Here is a 16,698-nt window from a genome sequence, read left to right on the forward strand (position 1 = left end):
TGTGTGTGTGTGTGTGTGTGTGTGTGTGTGTGTGTGTGTGTGTGTGTATGGAGGGGTGGACCTAGATGTTTCTCCCTCACTTCCAGGTGTACTCTCTGCAGCTCAGAAATTCGGCGGCAGTAAAGGAAAAGAAAGTAATTTATTTATTACCTTGGACATAGGTTCAGATGGCTAGACTCTTGTCTGCAAAATGAAAGGGGCTGGGTGATCTCCAATTCCATCCCTAGCAACTGTGGCTCTGAAGTGATCCCTCCCAGCTCGCAGGGAAGGATCACTTCTGAGAGATGAGCCTTTGGAGGTTCTAGCCCCTTGTGGCATCCCGGGATGACTGAGTCTGGGAAGGCAGCTGCTCTTACACATTCCCAGAGGGAGTATATATGTGTGGATGTGCAGTGGGGGTATGGGTTAATCCAGTGACTCTCTCATTTTGCAGTAGAGACGAGGAAGGAGGTGTCTGGGGAATGAACCTTTCTCAGTTCTCCCTTACCCCTCAGCGGTGGGTGACCAAAGTCCCAAGACCATACATAGATCTTAAGATTTAGATCTGGAAGGGTCCTTGGAGGTTATCTACTTCCAGTCCCCCCATTTTACAGACAAGGAAACTGAGGGCTTAAGTGATTAAGTGGCTTGCCTACGGGTCACACAATAGTAGAAGCAGGATGTGAACCCGGGTCCTCTGACTCCAATTCTAGAATTCATCTCACTCTACACCATGTTCCTCAGTCGGAGGCTGTTGTTCAGGGAGAACTCTGAGTCTCCTCTGCTTTGAATAATTGAAGGGGATAGGGGAGGGGGCCAGCAGGAGACTGTAGCCTGCCTATTGGAGCTAATGAAGTCACAGGCAGGACACCTGTCACAGGCCCCCTGGGGACCTGTGTCTGAGTCAGACGCTGAGTGGGAGGGCAGGTGAGCTATGACAGGATTTCAAATGGCAGACACTATGAGGCTGCACCTGTCCTTCCCCAGGGCAGGGGGGAGTGTGCTTATCATTCTGTGGAATCCCTCACTTCTCTTCTCTTCCCTTCCCCTCCCCCTAATTACCTAATTACCCACCTCCCCACTTTTATTTTTGCATTACTGAGGAGCCTAACACAGTGTTTTAACAGTAGAAAGAACACTAGTGTCAGAATATTGAGAACTGGGGTTCAAATATCAGCCTGCTTTTTATTATGTTACCCAGAGAAGGTTCTTTAATTGCTCAGCCTCAGTTTCCTCCTCTGTAAAATAAGGAGATTGGACATAGTGATCTAAAATCCCTTCCAGCTTGCAATCCAAATATCCTATGAACCAGTTGGTGGGGATGGGTGACAGTGTTGTGTGTCTGTCTGCGGGTGTGTCTGCTCAGAGGCTCTTGGCTCTTTATTTTATTTTTTTTTTTCCTATTTAGCTGAATGGGGCTTGCCTAGGAGAGCATGCCAGTCTTATCTTCTACTTATCACACCTACTGAACAAGCCTTCCGCCAGGAACTGCCACAGGGGATGCCCGAGGGACTTCCCTCATCAGCTGCCTCAGTTCTAAGGCACAGTTACTAAGCTCCTACCCATGATGATATATTGAGAATTCACTGTGAAAGCACTTTCTGAGATGTTGACAACCAACTCGCCACACCAGTACCATAACTCATGTGAAGACCTAAGAGGTCTTAAGTGATCACCTGCCCAACAGGAACCAAAAGCGTCATATGGCTTCTAAGTATTTTAATCTCAGTGCTCTCTTTCTCTCTCTCTCTCTCTCTCTCTCTCTCTCTCTCTCTCTCTTTGTATGTATGTATGTATATAAATGTCTACAATGAGAGAGGGGACATGATAATCCCACTGTCCTCTAACTGGGAAAGACCATACCTGGAGTATTATGTACAGTTCTGAGAGAGTCCCATTTTAGAGAGAAATCGGCAAGTGGAAGGAATTGTCTAGGGGAGTACAATCAGGGTGATGAGGGACGAGTCTCAAGATCATACCAAAGGAAGATCATTTGACGGTGCTAAGGGTGTTTTTTAGCTTAAAGAAGAGGAAGTTTAGAGGGTATGCAGCAGCTGTCTTCAAACATCTGAAGGTTTCTCTGCGGGGTTGAAGGATTAAAGTTGCTCCCAGAGGGGAGAAGGGGATCAATGGATGGAATTTATGGGGTTCTGGGTTCTTAGTTCTGGGTGATGGGTTTCACAGGCTGGAATTGTTCCCCGGGGTGGGGTTGATGGGAGAACCCGGCTGCCAACCCGAATCAGAAAGGCAGAGGCTGGAGGGTGTGCCCACCCCGTTAGCCTTGTTTGGCCCAGGGAGAGGGGCAACGCTGCACGCTTCCAGGATGGCAGACGCCACTGAGATCTGAAATTTCCCTGGAATAAAATACGAGGGCTCTTAGGAATGAACAGAAACCCTGCTTGCTGGCTTGTTCTGGGCTTTGGAAATTCATCTACAGGGATGGCAATTAGAGGGTCTGGGAGTCTGAGCTCGTTAACTCCTTTTCCCCTTCTTCCATTCCCCCACCATGCCTGAGTCAATAAAGGAGGCAGACTCAGAGGCATTTTGAGAGTTGTTAAGAGAGTGCCTCCTTGGTTCCCAGGGTGATCCCATCACCCTGGCACCCAATGTCATCACCTTGTTATTTGGCCATCTGGCATCACCCCATCACCGATTACCCTACCTCTCCCCAAACTCCATCACCTCAAGGGGCTGCCACCTTGTAACTCTGGTATTGATTGCCCCGTCACCAGCACCACCATATAATAAATAAACACCTCACACTGATTCAGTACTTTGTCATTTTCAAAGTGCTTTTCTCACAACAACCCTGAAATAGAAGTAGTGCTAATGCTGTTATCCCCACTTTAAATACGGGGCACCTGAAGCTGAGCACAGAGCTAATAAACATCTTAGCTGGGATTTGAATGAACCCTGGTCTCCTGCCTGCAAGTTTAGGACTCTTTTCACCACATCCCGCTGCTGTCTATCCTGTTGCAATGTGACTTGCTTGATCACTGGGGAACCATCAACTTCCGACACTGACCCCCAGATGGGTAAGGGTCGGGACTTTTAACCCTAAGATCTCTTAGGTAACATCTTTCCCCAAGATGAGTTCTTTGAGGTCCTGGGGATGTGATTGCCTGAACTGATGGAGGACTGTGAACAATCAGTGTAACGGAAGGCAGGGTAGGTGAGGAAACGAAAACTGTATTAGAAGGATCCCTTAGACCATTTGGGTGCATCCACTCAGCATTCTATTGGGCACCACAGGATTCTGCTCAATATTCTGGAGCCACCTGGCAAAGGTTAATGAGAATTAGCACCATCATAATTAAAGGGAGTCTGTCAGTGGCTGGAGGAGTCCAGGAAGCTGTCCCTCATGGGAAGGAGGAGGGGTATCAATAATTAATGGAGGTAATTTAGGGCAAGGTACAAGTTAATGAAAATGTACAGTGGAGTAATTACAGAGCATGGTGGGAGCCTTTGTGTAGGGGGAGAACCAGGAAAAGCCTCGGACAGCTTTGGTTGAGTAGTTCAGGGAGGATAGCCAAGGGAAACCTCCAACTTTCACAGCCTCTTGTCAATGAGAGGATGAGAGATGAGTTCCAGCTGATGGCTAGTTAGGACCACGCACAGGGACGGATCCTGTATGGACTGTGCTTAACCTCAGTACTTATTCATTGTGTCCCAAGAAGACGCAGGAGCTATCTGTAGGTTGGAAGTAGCTGCATTGGGGTCCTGATAGTACAGGTGCATTTTTGGGGGGCTAGGAAATGGGGTTAAGTGACTTGCCCAGGGTCACACAGCTAGTAAACGTTATGTGTCTGAGGCCGGATTTGAACTCAGGTCCTCCTGACTCTGGGACCAGTGCTCTATCCACTGCGCCACCTAACTGCCCCCCCCCCAGATGCATGTTTGTCTGAGGCTCTGGGTCAGAGTGTTCAGAAGTCACCAGAATGAACTAGGAGCTCTGACGATGTTTGGCCAGGTAGAAGAATTGTGGTCTAACGGAAGTAACACTGGCTCTCAAGTCAGAGGTTCCTGATTCTGCTACTTATCTAGTCATGTACAGTCATAGGATTTAGAGCTAGAAAGGTCCTTAAAGGTCTGTTGTTAGTACAATCCCCTCATTTTACAGATGGGGAAACTGAGACCCAAAGAAGTTAAGGATGTGAAATAGCTAACTACTTGTCTAGGCCCATACCCCCAATTGTAAAGTGAGGAGCCAGGCCCAGATTCTCTCTTGAGGTGCCATTAGCTCTTAAATTCTAGGATTCTGTAAGTCTGCTAAGGACAGTGAGAAATAATCACTAAAAGCTATCCCTTGTCTGTTTTCCTTCCTCCTTTATACCTTATCTGATCTCCCTACCTTGCTGAGGGGGATTGGAAATCCCTGTTGAACCTCAGAGAGATTCCCCTACACTCTACCTGTCCCAAACTGGTCATCCCAGGTTTCTCCCACTCACAGGTGGGGCTGTGCTGAGGGTGTGGTTGGTGTGGGTTAAGTGCTAGGCTAGAGTAGAAGAGAAATTACCCTTTCCCCGGCTCAAGCTTTATCGTTTTAAAGGTCTGAGTAGTTGGGGGAGAGAAAGGGAAGGAAAGGAGAAAGCTAATATGGGTCTAAGTTGGGGGAGAAGGCAGTGGGAGTTAAGTCTTCAGCTGCCCGGGGAAATCTTGCTTACCTGCTATCCTTAACCACAGGAAAGCGCTGATCAGAGGACTGGATTTGGGGGTTACACGATGAGCTGGTTTCTGATCCCAGATCTGTTCCTTGCTACCTGTATAACCTTTGATCTGTCACCTATTCCTCCAGGCTTTAGTTTTCTCATTTGAAAAATGCGAGTAAAGGGCTTTCTCCGTGCTAAATCTTATGATCCTAGGGAATTGGCATGCTTAAGTCCAAGTTCTCAACCTAGGGCCTCAAACTTAAAAAAATTTTTTTGGACAAATACATTTCAATTGATTTCCTTTGTAATCCTTTGTATTTAATTTTGTGCATTTGAAAAACTGTGCTGTGCTGAGAAGGGGTCCAAACATTTCACCAGACTGCCAGAGGAGTCCAGAGCACACACAAGAAGGTCAAGAGTCCTTGCAGTGGAAAGAATAGTTGTGGGGTCATGAGACCTGGTTTCTAATCCAGCTGCTAATTCATTTTATGACTTTTGATAACCTCTGTGGGCCTCAATATGCTCATTTGTAAAATGAGGGCACTGGACTAGCTGTATCCTGTATGACCATAAGCAAGTCATAATCTCTGACCTCGGTTTCCTGTCTGTAAAATGATGGAGTTGGGATAGAGGACTTCTGAGATTTTATCCCATGACTCTAAGTCTGTGAAAATGACATTGGAGGGGGCAGCTAGGTGGCGCAGTGGATGGAGCACCGGCCCTGAAGTCAGGAGGATCTGAGTTCAAATCCGGCCTCAGACCAAACACTTGACGCTTACCAGCTGTGTGACCCTGGGCAAGTCACTTAACCCCAATTGCCTAAAAAAAAAAAAAAAGAAAATGACATTGGACCATTTACTTAGCCATCTACACTAGCCTTCACTTTGGTTATATCCCAAGCAGGGGTGCCTTCCCCACTCCTGATACCTGACTACTCCCTGTGTTAATCCTGTGAGCTCTCCAGGGGCTGGGTCTCAGGCTCTTCTTTCTGTCTCCCTCTTCCCAATGTAGCTGAGCTAAGCACCAGGCATAGACCCTTGAATGGTGGGCAGAGTATGTGTCCAATAAAGTACAGAAAGCAGGGAGCTGGAATAGCTTCTTTCATTTCTGAAGCCCAGAAGGAGCCAGGCCTTGGTTCTCTTGTCTCCCGGCTGTGATCTAGGACAGACTTCAGGTTTTGTTCTGGCCCCACACTCCTTCAGGAGGGAACAGATGTTTTTGCCCTGGAGACTCGGAGGCTCCATCTGTCTCTTAGGTCTTTGGAAGTTGGGGAAATGATCCTCTTCCCTCTTCTACAGCCTAGGCGGAAGTCCAAACAGGAACATCTTGAGAATAAGTCAACAAACACTCATTAAGCAAGTACTGGAGGAAGAATCCCCATTGTCATAATAGAGTGAGAAAGAATGCTGGATTTGGAACCTGAGGACCCAGGTTCAAATCCTGTCTGCCATTTGGGTATGTGGTTTAACTTCTCTGGGTCTTTTTCCTCATTTGTTGAATGAGGGGATTGAATTAGATGCCCTCTCTATGTCCAACTCTAAATCTATGAAATGATGTTTGATCTTTTACCCCCCCCCCCCCAAGTCTTCTGGCTATAAATCTTTGATCACTGAAGCATGTTTTTGGTTATTTTTTTTCCCCAAAAGGAGGTGAGAAATTATGTCTCCCTGGGGTTGCTCTAGGAGTTTTAGGGTAAGAGCAAGGGAAGAGAGAGGAGACGAGGGCACGAGGAGAGCAAAGGAGACACGTTCTCTCAGTGTTCCCGGTAGATATAGCATTGGACACAGCCCAAGAAGGACCAGTCCCCAAACCAGCTTCTTGTTGGGGGGGGGGTGTCCTGTGGTTTATAGGAGCTTTTCACAAGACCCTCTGGCCCCCCCCAGAGGGGCAGCCTCATTGTCTGAGGGGCAGTCACGCTGCAAGAAAACAAGACCCGAGGCAGGAAACAGGAGGGGCCAGAGTCCATTCCAACTTTTATATATCCACTCCTCAATGCTCAATGAGCTAGGTCCCCAAGCAGTCGGGAAACAACTCTTTCTGCACTTCTACCCCTGCCTCCATTCTGAGCCTGGCCCAGATAATTCAATTCAACAAATTCTGCAAACATTTACCGAGTGCCTCCTGCAGCCTAACCTCTTAGCGCTCGGTAATTGTTTCCTGTGTGTTTTGTCTCCCCAGCCAGACCCCGAGCTCAGCCCGATACTTCTCTTGTCTCCCCCGAAGTATTAGGCTCTATAAATGCTTGTCAGAGAAATGAATGACTAGATGGATGGACGGTGCTGACCCCCTACCCCACTGATCACGGGGCCATGGGCTCCGAGCTGCGTCCTTGGGATTGGGAACAGGCGGCATTAACTGCACTTTTTGCTCTGTTCATCTTAGCATCAATGGTGGGCATTTGTAAGACGGCTAGGAAAGCTTGCTCTTCAGCTGGGGTAAGGGGTGAAGTCTATGACTGAGGCTAGAGGGCAGGCGAGGGCCAGGGGCGGGTCTCATTCTGAGGCCTGGATTTTAGGATTTAGAGCCATAAGGAACCTCCAGAGACCATTTAGGCCAACCCCCTCATTTTATATATGAAATTGAGGCCCAGAGAGATTAAGCTAGTTGTCTGGGAGGCGACATAGCTAGTAAGTATCTGGGCAGGGATTTGAACCTGGGTTTCCTTGCTAAGGGATAAAGCTTGGTGATGTGTCCCCCCACATTCCCATTCTTCCCTGTATTTGCAACTAAAACTGGATGTATGCAGTGATTGTAGCGTGCCCCCAAAGGTATCTCAGAGAATGAAAGTATAATTGAAGGGCAGGGGTGGTCATATGGTCATGTTCATTGGGTGTTGTCCGGTCCAGGGGTCCAGACGCCTTAAACACTTCTCATTTGGGTTTTTTTGACCACTGGGGTTCCCTTAGATCTCTGTCTGCCTCTACCATCCATTCTCTTTTGGGAGGGATGGAAGAAAGTTCCTGAGCTGGTTTGTGCTCCTGGGCAGTACTAGTGAGGGGCTAGGAACCAGCATTTGGCCTGGATGGGAGTCAGCTGTGATGGTGACTAGGGCTCCATCTGTGTCCAGAGTTGGTCTAGAATTAGCAGTTTGGGGGTACGTTGGACAGGGCAGGGTTGGGGGGAGATTTTGAGGAGCCTAGAATGCCAAGGTGGGAAGGGTTGCTTTCCTCCTTTGGACATTGGGTGACTTGGCAAGGCTTTTGAGCTGGTAAATGATGGGATGAAAAAGTGTTTTAGGAAGATTAACTGTGTCTCAGCATGGGTGCTCCACATGAAGAACTACAGCTATTACTGTTCCAATTAGTGATCTGTGTAGTAAAGCCCTAACGATTCCATCAGTCATTACGACAGGGATTCTAATCACAAGTTATGAGGGAAATAAACCCTTCACACTGCCCTTAACACCTTTGTCCTGGCCTACCACCAAAGAGGGCACACGAGGGCAATTCATCCCCTCTCCTCTGCCCTGGGAGACAAGGTGGAGAGTGGCTGTGATATCCCACCCCTGAGGATGAGGCCCCAAAGAGATGAAGAATTTTAGGTAGTAAGTCTCAGGGCCAGGATTGGAATTTAGGGCTTCAGATTTCAAATCCAATGCCCTTTACACTGCCTTTTATAGGCTATGAGTTCAAAGGAATGTAGCCAGGATGCCTGTCCTGTGGTGGCAGGTCTGGGGAGTCAGTAAGATCATGGGAAGATTATCGATGTTGAAATGTTCGCTCTCTTGTTGAGGTAGAGAAGTGGGGGACCGTAGGTACAGGATGACATGTGGTCAGATGTGGCCAATCTGTTGGTTTGTCTCGCTTAACTACTTTGTTATAAAGGAGAAATCTCCAGTTGGAAGGATGGGTCAGTTATTGGAGAATGACAGTGTTGTTTAAAAAATATAAAAAGATGGGGGAAAATATAAAAAAATATATGTGTATGTGTGTGTATGTATATGTGTATATATGTATGTATATATGCACATATACAAATACCTACATGCATGTATACATATATGTATACATGTGTGTGAGACCTCTCCCTAGACAAAGCCTCACACGAATGGACCCAGGAAACTGATGTCCAGACCTCACCCAGATGAACCATGCCAGGATAAAAGTAAATGGCCCAAATCCCAACTCTATGATTAGTCCCTGAGCAAACGATCTAATCTGGGGCTTCTGAAAGGAAATTCCCGAATCAGACGGAAGGACTTGGTTTGTCCTTCCAATATTCAGGGTCCCCCAAGCCGCCCTTCCTGTTACTTATATAACATGGCTGCTCTATGGGATCTGATTTGGGGAGGAGACATGGTCCTCATTCTTGGTGGGGGACTGTTCTGATGGGAAGATACAGCTCTGATCTCAGGGAGCTGCTGATCTAAGGAAGGAGATATAATGCCTGACACTGAACCGAAAAAATTAGAGCTAAAAGGGACTCCCTTCGTTTTACAGATAAGAAAACTGAAGCTCAGAGAGGTGAGAGCCCAGGGATGGGGGAAAGGACAGACGTTTTCTAGAGTTCATGGGTGGGGAAAGAAGTCCTAAAACAACCCGTTCATATGTGCCCTGCCCTCTTGTCTTCCCAGAAGCCTGATGCCACGGACACTGGATGGCCAAATCACCATGGAGAAGACCCCCAGCTACTTTGTGACAAAGGAGGCCCCTAGGCGCATACACAACATGTCCCAGGACACTAAGCTGATTGTGGTCGTACGAAACCCTGTTACGCGGGCCATTTCGGACTATACTCAGACGTTGTCCAAGAACCCATCCATTCCGAGTTTCCAGGCACTGGCCTTCCGAAATGGCAGTACCGGGCTGGTTGATACCGCGTGGAGTGCTGTGCGCATTGGCATCTATGCTAAGCACCTGGACAACTGGCTGCAGTACTTTCCACTGTCCCACTTCCTGTTTGTGAGCGGCGAGAGGCTGGTGAGTGACCCAGCAGGGGAGATGGGCCGAGTGCAGGATTTTCTGGGCCTCAAGAGGGTCGTGACAGACAAGCACTTCTATTTCAATGAGACCAAAGGCTTCCCCTGCCTGAAGAAGCCAGAAGGCAGCAGCCGCCCTCGATGCTTGGGCAAGTCCAAGGGCCGACCCCACCCCCACATCGAGGAGCATGTGGTCCAACGCCTGCGAGAGTTTTATCGGCCCTTCAACCTCAAGTTCTACCAGATGACCGGGCAGGACTTTGGGTGGGACTGACCCGGACTATGGATACCTTAATAGTAGTGGGGTGGGATGGGGAGCCCCTGAGTCAGGGCAGGGGCTGCCAAGAGCAGTGGGGGTCACCGCCAAGGCAAGGGAAAGATCTCAGAAGACGCCCATCTAGGCCTTGGACTTGAGCTTTGGAAAATTTGACAATGGTTCTAATTTATATCTGTTCTCCTAGTAGAGAGCAAGCAATTGTACACTTACTGAGTAGAGAGAGATATTTAAGAAATAAAACAGTCAGATAAATATTCTTCCACATAAACCCTTGTGATCTCTATTGCCTGGATATGTTTTCAGGAGGGGAGAAAAAGTGGGAAGATGGGAGGACTGAGTTTTAATCTCTTTCATATTTGGGTAGCTCATGGTCATTGGGCCACGTATTCCTTATTGAGGATAATCTGGGGGCCCACTGGCAGGAGCCAGAAGGGTAGGGATTGGACTTTCAGCCAAGCAACTTCATTCTGTACTCTGCTTCCCCAGAAAGTGCCTAGCCCTGGTACCTAGCTGATGGCTGGACATGTCACCCGAGTGATGAAGCTAGCAACAGCTAGCTCTGTCCCAAATTTCCAAATTGCCTTTCCTCCCCATACACACACTGATCACCACAAACATCATCCTCCAAATCCTTTTCCTCTGCTGATTCCTCACCCTAAAACTTATCCCTAAAGCCTTCAACTCCTACTGACTTCTCACCCTAAACCCCATTTCCAACCCTCAGCCACGACATTGACTCCTTACCTAAAACCTTCATCCCTCATTAACCCCTCATTCACCACACTGACTTCTTACCCAAAACTTTCATTCTTTATTCCCCCCTCCCTCCAAGCTTCATCTCCCAAACTTAATCACTTGCCTTGCATCAATCCCTCTCACTAAATCATCATCTCTCCTCTCTGCCCTCATGCTAAACTCTCATCTCCCTAATCTTTATCTTCCACGTGCTTCTCATCTCACAGAATCACAGAATCGGAGAGCTGGAAGGGATCTCAAAAGTCATTCATTTAAAGACATCCCCAAATTCCCAATGGGGACCTCCAGTCTCCACTTGAAGACCTCATTTAAGCAGAATCCACTGTCTCCCAAAGCAAGCCATTCTGCTTCAGGAAAACTCTTTCTAAGAAAGTTTTACTTTCATCAATCTTAAATCTACCTCCCTTCAGCTTCTAATTTTGCCCTCAGAGGCCAAGCAAAACAAATCTAATCCCCCATCTGCTGGATAGTCCTTTTAAATACTCAAAGACAGCTATCACGTTCCCTCTAAATCTCCTTTTCTCTAGGCTAAACATCCTTGCTGCTTCAACCAGCTCTCATAAGGCATGGTCTTTGGTACCCTCAAGATCCTGATAGCCCTCTCCTGACTCATGGGAGACAGGATTTCTCACCTTTTGTTGGAACCCTACCTCCCCAACCCATGCTTCAGAGATCAAAGATTTAGAGCTGAGAAAGACTCCAGAGGTCAGCCAGTGTAACCCCTTCATTTTATAGATGAAGAAACTGAGACCCAGAGATATTAAATGACTTGCCCAGGGTCACACAGGTGGTAAGTATCAAAGATGAACCCAAGTCTCCCTAGTACTGAGGCCAATTCTCCATCCACTATGCCAAACTGGCTTTTCTGGTGCAAGTGACTAATTAATGACTTTTTTGATCAATTCAGTTTAACAAACATTTATTATCCACCTATTATATTCAGAACACTGTGTTAAATACTGAGGATACAAGGGAAAAAACCTCAAGAAACATATTCTACTTAGGGATATTCTATTGGGGAAGATCAGATTTTGAAAGAGTACACGGAATAGGTAGCACATGAGCTGAATCTTGAAGAAAGATAAAGATTCTGAAAGATGGAAATGAAGAGGTAATGCATTCCAAGGATGGAGAATGGCCTGTGTGAATATACTGAGGGAGGAAGATTGTATATCAAGTTTAGGGACCAGTTCAGTTTAACTGGAAGATACTATGTGAAGGGGAGTAGTAGGAGATAAAGCTGGAAAGGTAGATTATGGAGGACCTTAAATAACAAATGAAAGAGTTTGTATTTTATCCTAGAAGTAACAGGAAGCCACTGTATTCTTTGGGCCTGGTTACTTAACTAGCTCTAAATGAATCTAACTGTAGCATCATCTAACGCATATCATTCCATCATGTCCACAAAGATAACATGAGAGATTTTGTCAAATGCCTTACTGAAATCTTAGTATGCTATAGCTAAAGTATTCCCCTGATCTCCCAGTCTAGTGACCCTGTCAAAAAGGGAAATGAGATTAGTCTGGCATGACCTGTTCCTGATGAAGTCAAGTGATCCCATCCTTCTTGGGTTGATTTCCTACCCCAACCTTGCCCCAACCCCCAGAGTATGAGGTTATTGGATCCTAGTTATCCTCTCTCTGAACTCTCTGCAATCTGCTCGCCGAAAATCAGAAAGAACCTGCTTTCCTCTGTCACAGTATAGTGGAATGGTCACTTGCCCCAAGGTTTCCATTGTTCCTATTTCAGCAGTCAGTCAGGTCAGAACCCAGTTCCTCATTAGGTGCATTCTTTTCCTGGCTACCATTATTGTTTTGTTTTAGTTTAAAGTTTTAATTGATATATTTTGTTTTTACGTCATGTACATTTCTCGGTGTAGCCATTCACCATCCCAGCTCTTCCATGCCCTCAATAGTCCTTTATAACAAAGAATAAAAGAGAGAGAGAGAGAGAGAGAGAGAGAGAGAGAGAGAGAGAGAGAGAGAGAGAGAGAGAGAGAGAGAGAGAGAGAAACTAGTTCAGGAAAACTAACCAGGACATCAACAAATTCATTCCTATGTTTTAAGCTGTGGTTTGGAAGTCTGAAATTCCGTTCCCAGATGCCATCTTCTTAACCAGTTGTTCTTCACTTCCCAAGCCTGCTCTTCCCATCTGAATCCCTCTTTTAAACAGCAACAGTAATTAAAAGACCAGTTGTACCCCTAAGACCTTCACTTTCCAGCCCAGGATCTCACACTCCTCAGGAATTGTTTGTGTGTTCTTCTGGTGATATCATTTGTCACCGTATGAATTTCCTGGAATGGGTAGTGGTCATAGATAGGGCTTAATAATTCTTGAGATTCTCCATCATATTCTGGATATATGATCCAGAATACAGCAGACCTCTCTATTGTTCATGGCAGACTGACAAATGACTGCCTCAGTCCCTTTCAAGATGGGAGTCCTCAATCATTACTGCTCATTTCTTCTTCCCCTGCCTCTTGAATTGAATGACCTCTTTCCTGATGGCACCAGTAGCTTCCTGTTGTCTTTCCTTGGAGAATGAGAAATTGCTATCTCCTACGAGAGTCCAGCTTAATCCTCTTCCCTTCCCTCTACCCTCCAGCATCTTGGCACAAGTTGGGATTTTTCCCTACTTAAAATTATTTTTAAAATATTTATTTATTATTTAAAATTATTTTTTGTTTCTCCTTTCAAGCACTTCTGCCATTTTTTTCAAGGAAGATTTCATTCTCTCTGGTAACCTGGAGTGTAAAGAGCCATTCTTCTAGCCTCTTTGACTTCTGCTCTATGAGAGAGACAAAATGAACGTCGTGCATGGGTAGCTGAGGCAGAAACACAAACAGCACGCTCCCTGAAGGATCACTATAAAATTTCTTTTCACACCATACTGAAAGTGAGGTATCCAATCCTCTATTCTTGTTGGTATTTCTCATGGCTAATTGTCCCGGCAAATTGCCTCTTGGTCATGCTTGTTTAAGGCCCTTGGTAGCTCAATTGCAAAGCTTTATTTATTTATACTAGATTTCCCAACTCTTCTCAGAAGAGAAAGCTAGATCGTTCACCTGCCTCTGCCTGGAAATTAGCAGAGTCTCAAGTAAAATCCAATTGCCAGTCACTTTATCTCTTCCTACTTCTTTTTTTTTCTTTTGCTAGGCAATGGCTCAGTGACTTGCCCAGGGTCACACAGATAGTAAGTGTTAAGTGTCTTGAGGCCAGATTTGAACTCATGTCCTCCTGACTCCAAGGATGTTGCTCTATCCACTGCACCACCTAGCTGTCCCTCTTCCTACTTCTTTTTTTTAAATTAATTTATTTTGATTTATCAACAATCACTTCCATAAGCTTTTGAGTTTTTAATTTTTCTCCCCCTCTCTCCCCACCTCTCTCCTCAAGATGGCATGCAATTTGATATAGGCTATACGTATATATTCCTATTAAACATATTTTCACATTAGTCATGTTGTAAGGAAGAATTAGAACCAATAGTAGGAACCACTAGAAAGAGGAAACAAAACACAACAGAAGAAAAAAAATAGCAAATAATATGCTACGATCTGCATTCAAACTCCACAGTTCTTTCTTTGGATGTGGATAGCATTTTCCATCATGAGATCTTTGGAGATGTTTTAGATCCTTGTATTGCTGGGAAGGATTAAGTTTATCAATATTAGTCATCACACAACGTGGCTGTTACTGTGTACAATGTTCTACTGTTTCTGCTCATTTCACTCAGCATCAATCCATACAAGTTTTTCCAGGTTTTACTGAAGTCAGCCTGTTCATTATTTCTTATAGCACAATAGTATTCCATTACATTCATATCCTACAACTTGCTCAGCCATTCCCCAATTGATGGGCATCCTCTCAATTTCCAATTCTTTGCCACCACAAAAAGAGCTGCTATAATATTTTTGTCCATGTGGGTCCTTTTCCCGTTTGTATTATCTCTTTGGGATACAGCCCTAGAAGTGCTATTGCTGGGTCAAAGGGTATGCACATTTTTATAGCCCTTTGGGCATAGTTCCAAATTGCTCTCCAAAATGGCTGGATCATTTCACAACTCCACCAACAATGCATTAGTGTTCCAATTTTCCCACATCTTCTCCAACATGTGTCATTTTTCTGTTTTGTGTTGTTGTCTTCCTACTTCTTTAATGCTGTCTTGCCAATGAGATTCTAGAAACTTCTCAATTATTTTGACTTCTCAAAGATGAGTGTTCTTCCCAAACTCTTCTCCCCCATTGTTTCTTGCGTTCTTTCAATGATTTGTTGTTGTTAAATCATTTTAGTCGTGTACAACTCTGTGGCCCCATTTGGGGTTTTCTTGGCAAAGATGCTGGAGTTGTTTGCCATTTCCTTCTCCATCTCATTTTACAGATGAGGAAACTGAGGTGGACGGGGTTAAATGACTTGCCCAGGGTCACACAGCTAGTAAGTATCTGAAGCCAGATTTGAGCTCAGAAAGACTCATCTTCCTGACTTTAGGCCTGGCACTCTATCTACCATGCCACCTAGCTGCTTCCAAATCGCAATGATGCCCCACATTCAGGAAACTTAAGCCAAGACACTGGGATCCAAACTGGGTCAGAAAACCCCCTGAATGGACAGCTTCTCCAAGGCTATTGAAGAGTGAGAGCCTGATTACCTCTAAGGGACCTTCAAGAGGTGAGGGAAAATGGGTCCATGCCTGGAGAAAGGGAGCATGATGGAGTTTCTTGGGAATATGGACCAAGGAGACTTCATTGACCAGTGGGGGAGACCTGATGGAGGCTGGAGTACCATGGCCTGGCTTGAGCTACATTCCCTGGGCCAGGGTGTACTAAAGCAGGGTTGAAAGACATTAAGGTAGCGACTTGAGGATTCAGCTCTTAAGTATTCGAACTCCAATTCTAGTATACATTCTATTACAAGGAACAGTCTCCTTTAAGTGTATGTAGACTCCATTTCTATTCAGTTCAACAAATATTAAGCAACTACTGCATGGAAAGCACTGTGTTAGGCAGGTCTGTTATTCAGTTCTTTTTCTTTTTTTTCTATTTGATTTTTATTTTTATTTTTTAATTTGATTTTTATTTATTTATTTCTGTTTAGGCAATTAGGGTTAAGTGACTTGCCCAGGGTCACACAGCTAGTAAGTGTCAAGTGTTTGGTCTGAGGCCAGATTTGAACTCAGGTCCTCCTGACTTCAGGGCTGGTGTTCTGTCCACTGTGACACCTAGCTGTCCCCTCTATTTGATTTTTAAAATGTTTTGCTGATACTCTTTTTTTTCATCACTGTAACTACCCACTGGCTTCCCCACAAATAGAACCCTCCCTTGTAACTAGTACAAACAAAAGAAATCAATGCATTAACTATGTCTGGAAAATATGTGCCTCATTCCCCACCTCTAGTTCATCCCATTTCTGCCAAAAGGCTTCCTTCACCATCAGTCTCTTGAAGTCATGACTGAGTCAAAGTCTTTCAATGTTTTTCTTTCCATTGTTGTGGTTATGTTTTAAATTGTTTCCCTGGTTCTGCTTCCTTCATTATTTATTATTTTATACAAGTCTTCCCAAATTTCTCTAACTTCTTCCTAGTCATTTCTTTTGGCATGATAATATTCCTTAACATTAACACATCAAAATTTGTTCACCCATTTTCCAATTGATGGACACCCATTCTTTACTATTACAAAAAGTGCTCCTATGAATATTTGTCCAGATGGGACTTTCCCCTTCATCTTTTACCTCTTTGGGCCGTAAGTCCAGTAGGCATATTACTCCACAAAAGGTTTCTATAGTTTAGTGACTTTTAAAGTAAAATTCCGAATTGTTTTCCAGAATGGTTGGACCAATTCACAGCTCTTCTAGCTGGGTATTACTGTGCCTGTCTTCCCACAGACCCTTGAAAATAAATATTTTTGTCTTCTATCATCTTTGCCAATCTGATGGATGTGAGGTAAAACCTCAGAGACGTTTTAATTTGAATTTCTTTTATAATTAGTGATTTGGAGCATTCTTTCATATGGTTGTTGATAGCTTTATTTTTCCTTCTTTTGAAAACTCTCTGTTCACATCCTTTGATCTCCAGAGCTATTTCCCTAACTTCTAATCTTGTGATTTAAGGGCTTCTGCTA

At 45.1% G+C, this 16,698-nt stretch overlaps 1 protein-coding gene across 1 annotated transcript in view; it reads left to right on the top strand.

Moving 5' to 3' along the window:
• The window catches only part of HS3ST6 (heparan sulfate-glucosamine 3-sulfotransferase 6), a 35,086-nt gene extending 24,995 nt beyond the window's left edge, over positions 1–10,091 (top strand). Inside the window, exon 2 of the mRNA XM_027863068.1 lies at positions 9,202–10,091. Within this exon, the coding sequence (XP_027718869.1) occupies positions 9,202–9,820 (619 nt within the window). The 3' untranslated portion in view covers positions 9,821–10,091. The remainder of the gene's footprint in view (positions 1–9,201) is intronic.
• Positions 10,092–16,698: the final 6,607 nt, after the last annotated feature.

Source organism: Vombatus ursinus, unplaced genomic scaffold (assembly GCF_900497805.2).
Source record: "Vombatus ursinus unplaced genomic scaffold, bare-nosed wombat genome assembly UNPS02014770.1, whole genome shotgun sequence".
NCBI lineage: Eukaryota > Metazoa > Chordata > Mammalia > Diprotodontia > Vombatidae > Vombatus > Vombatus ursinus.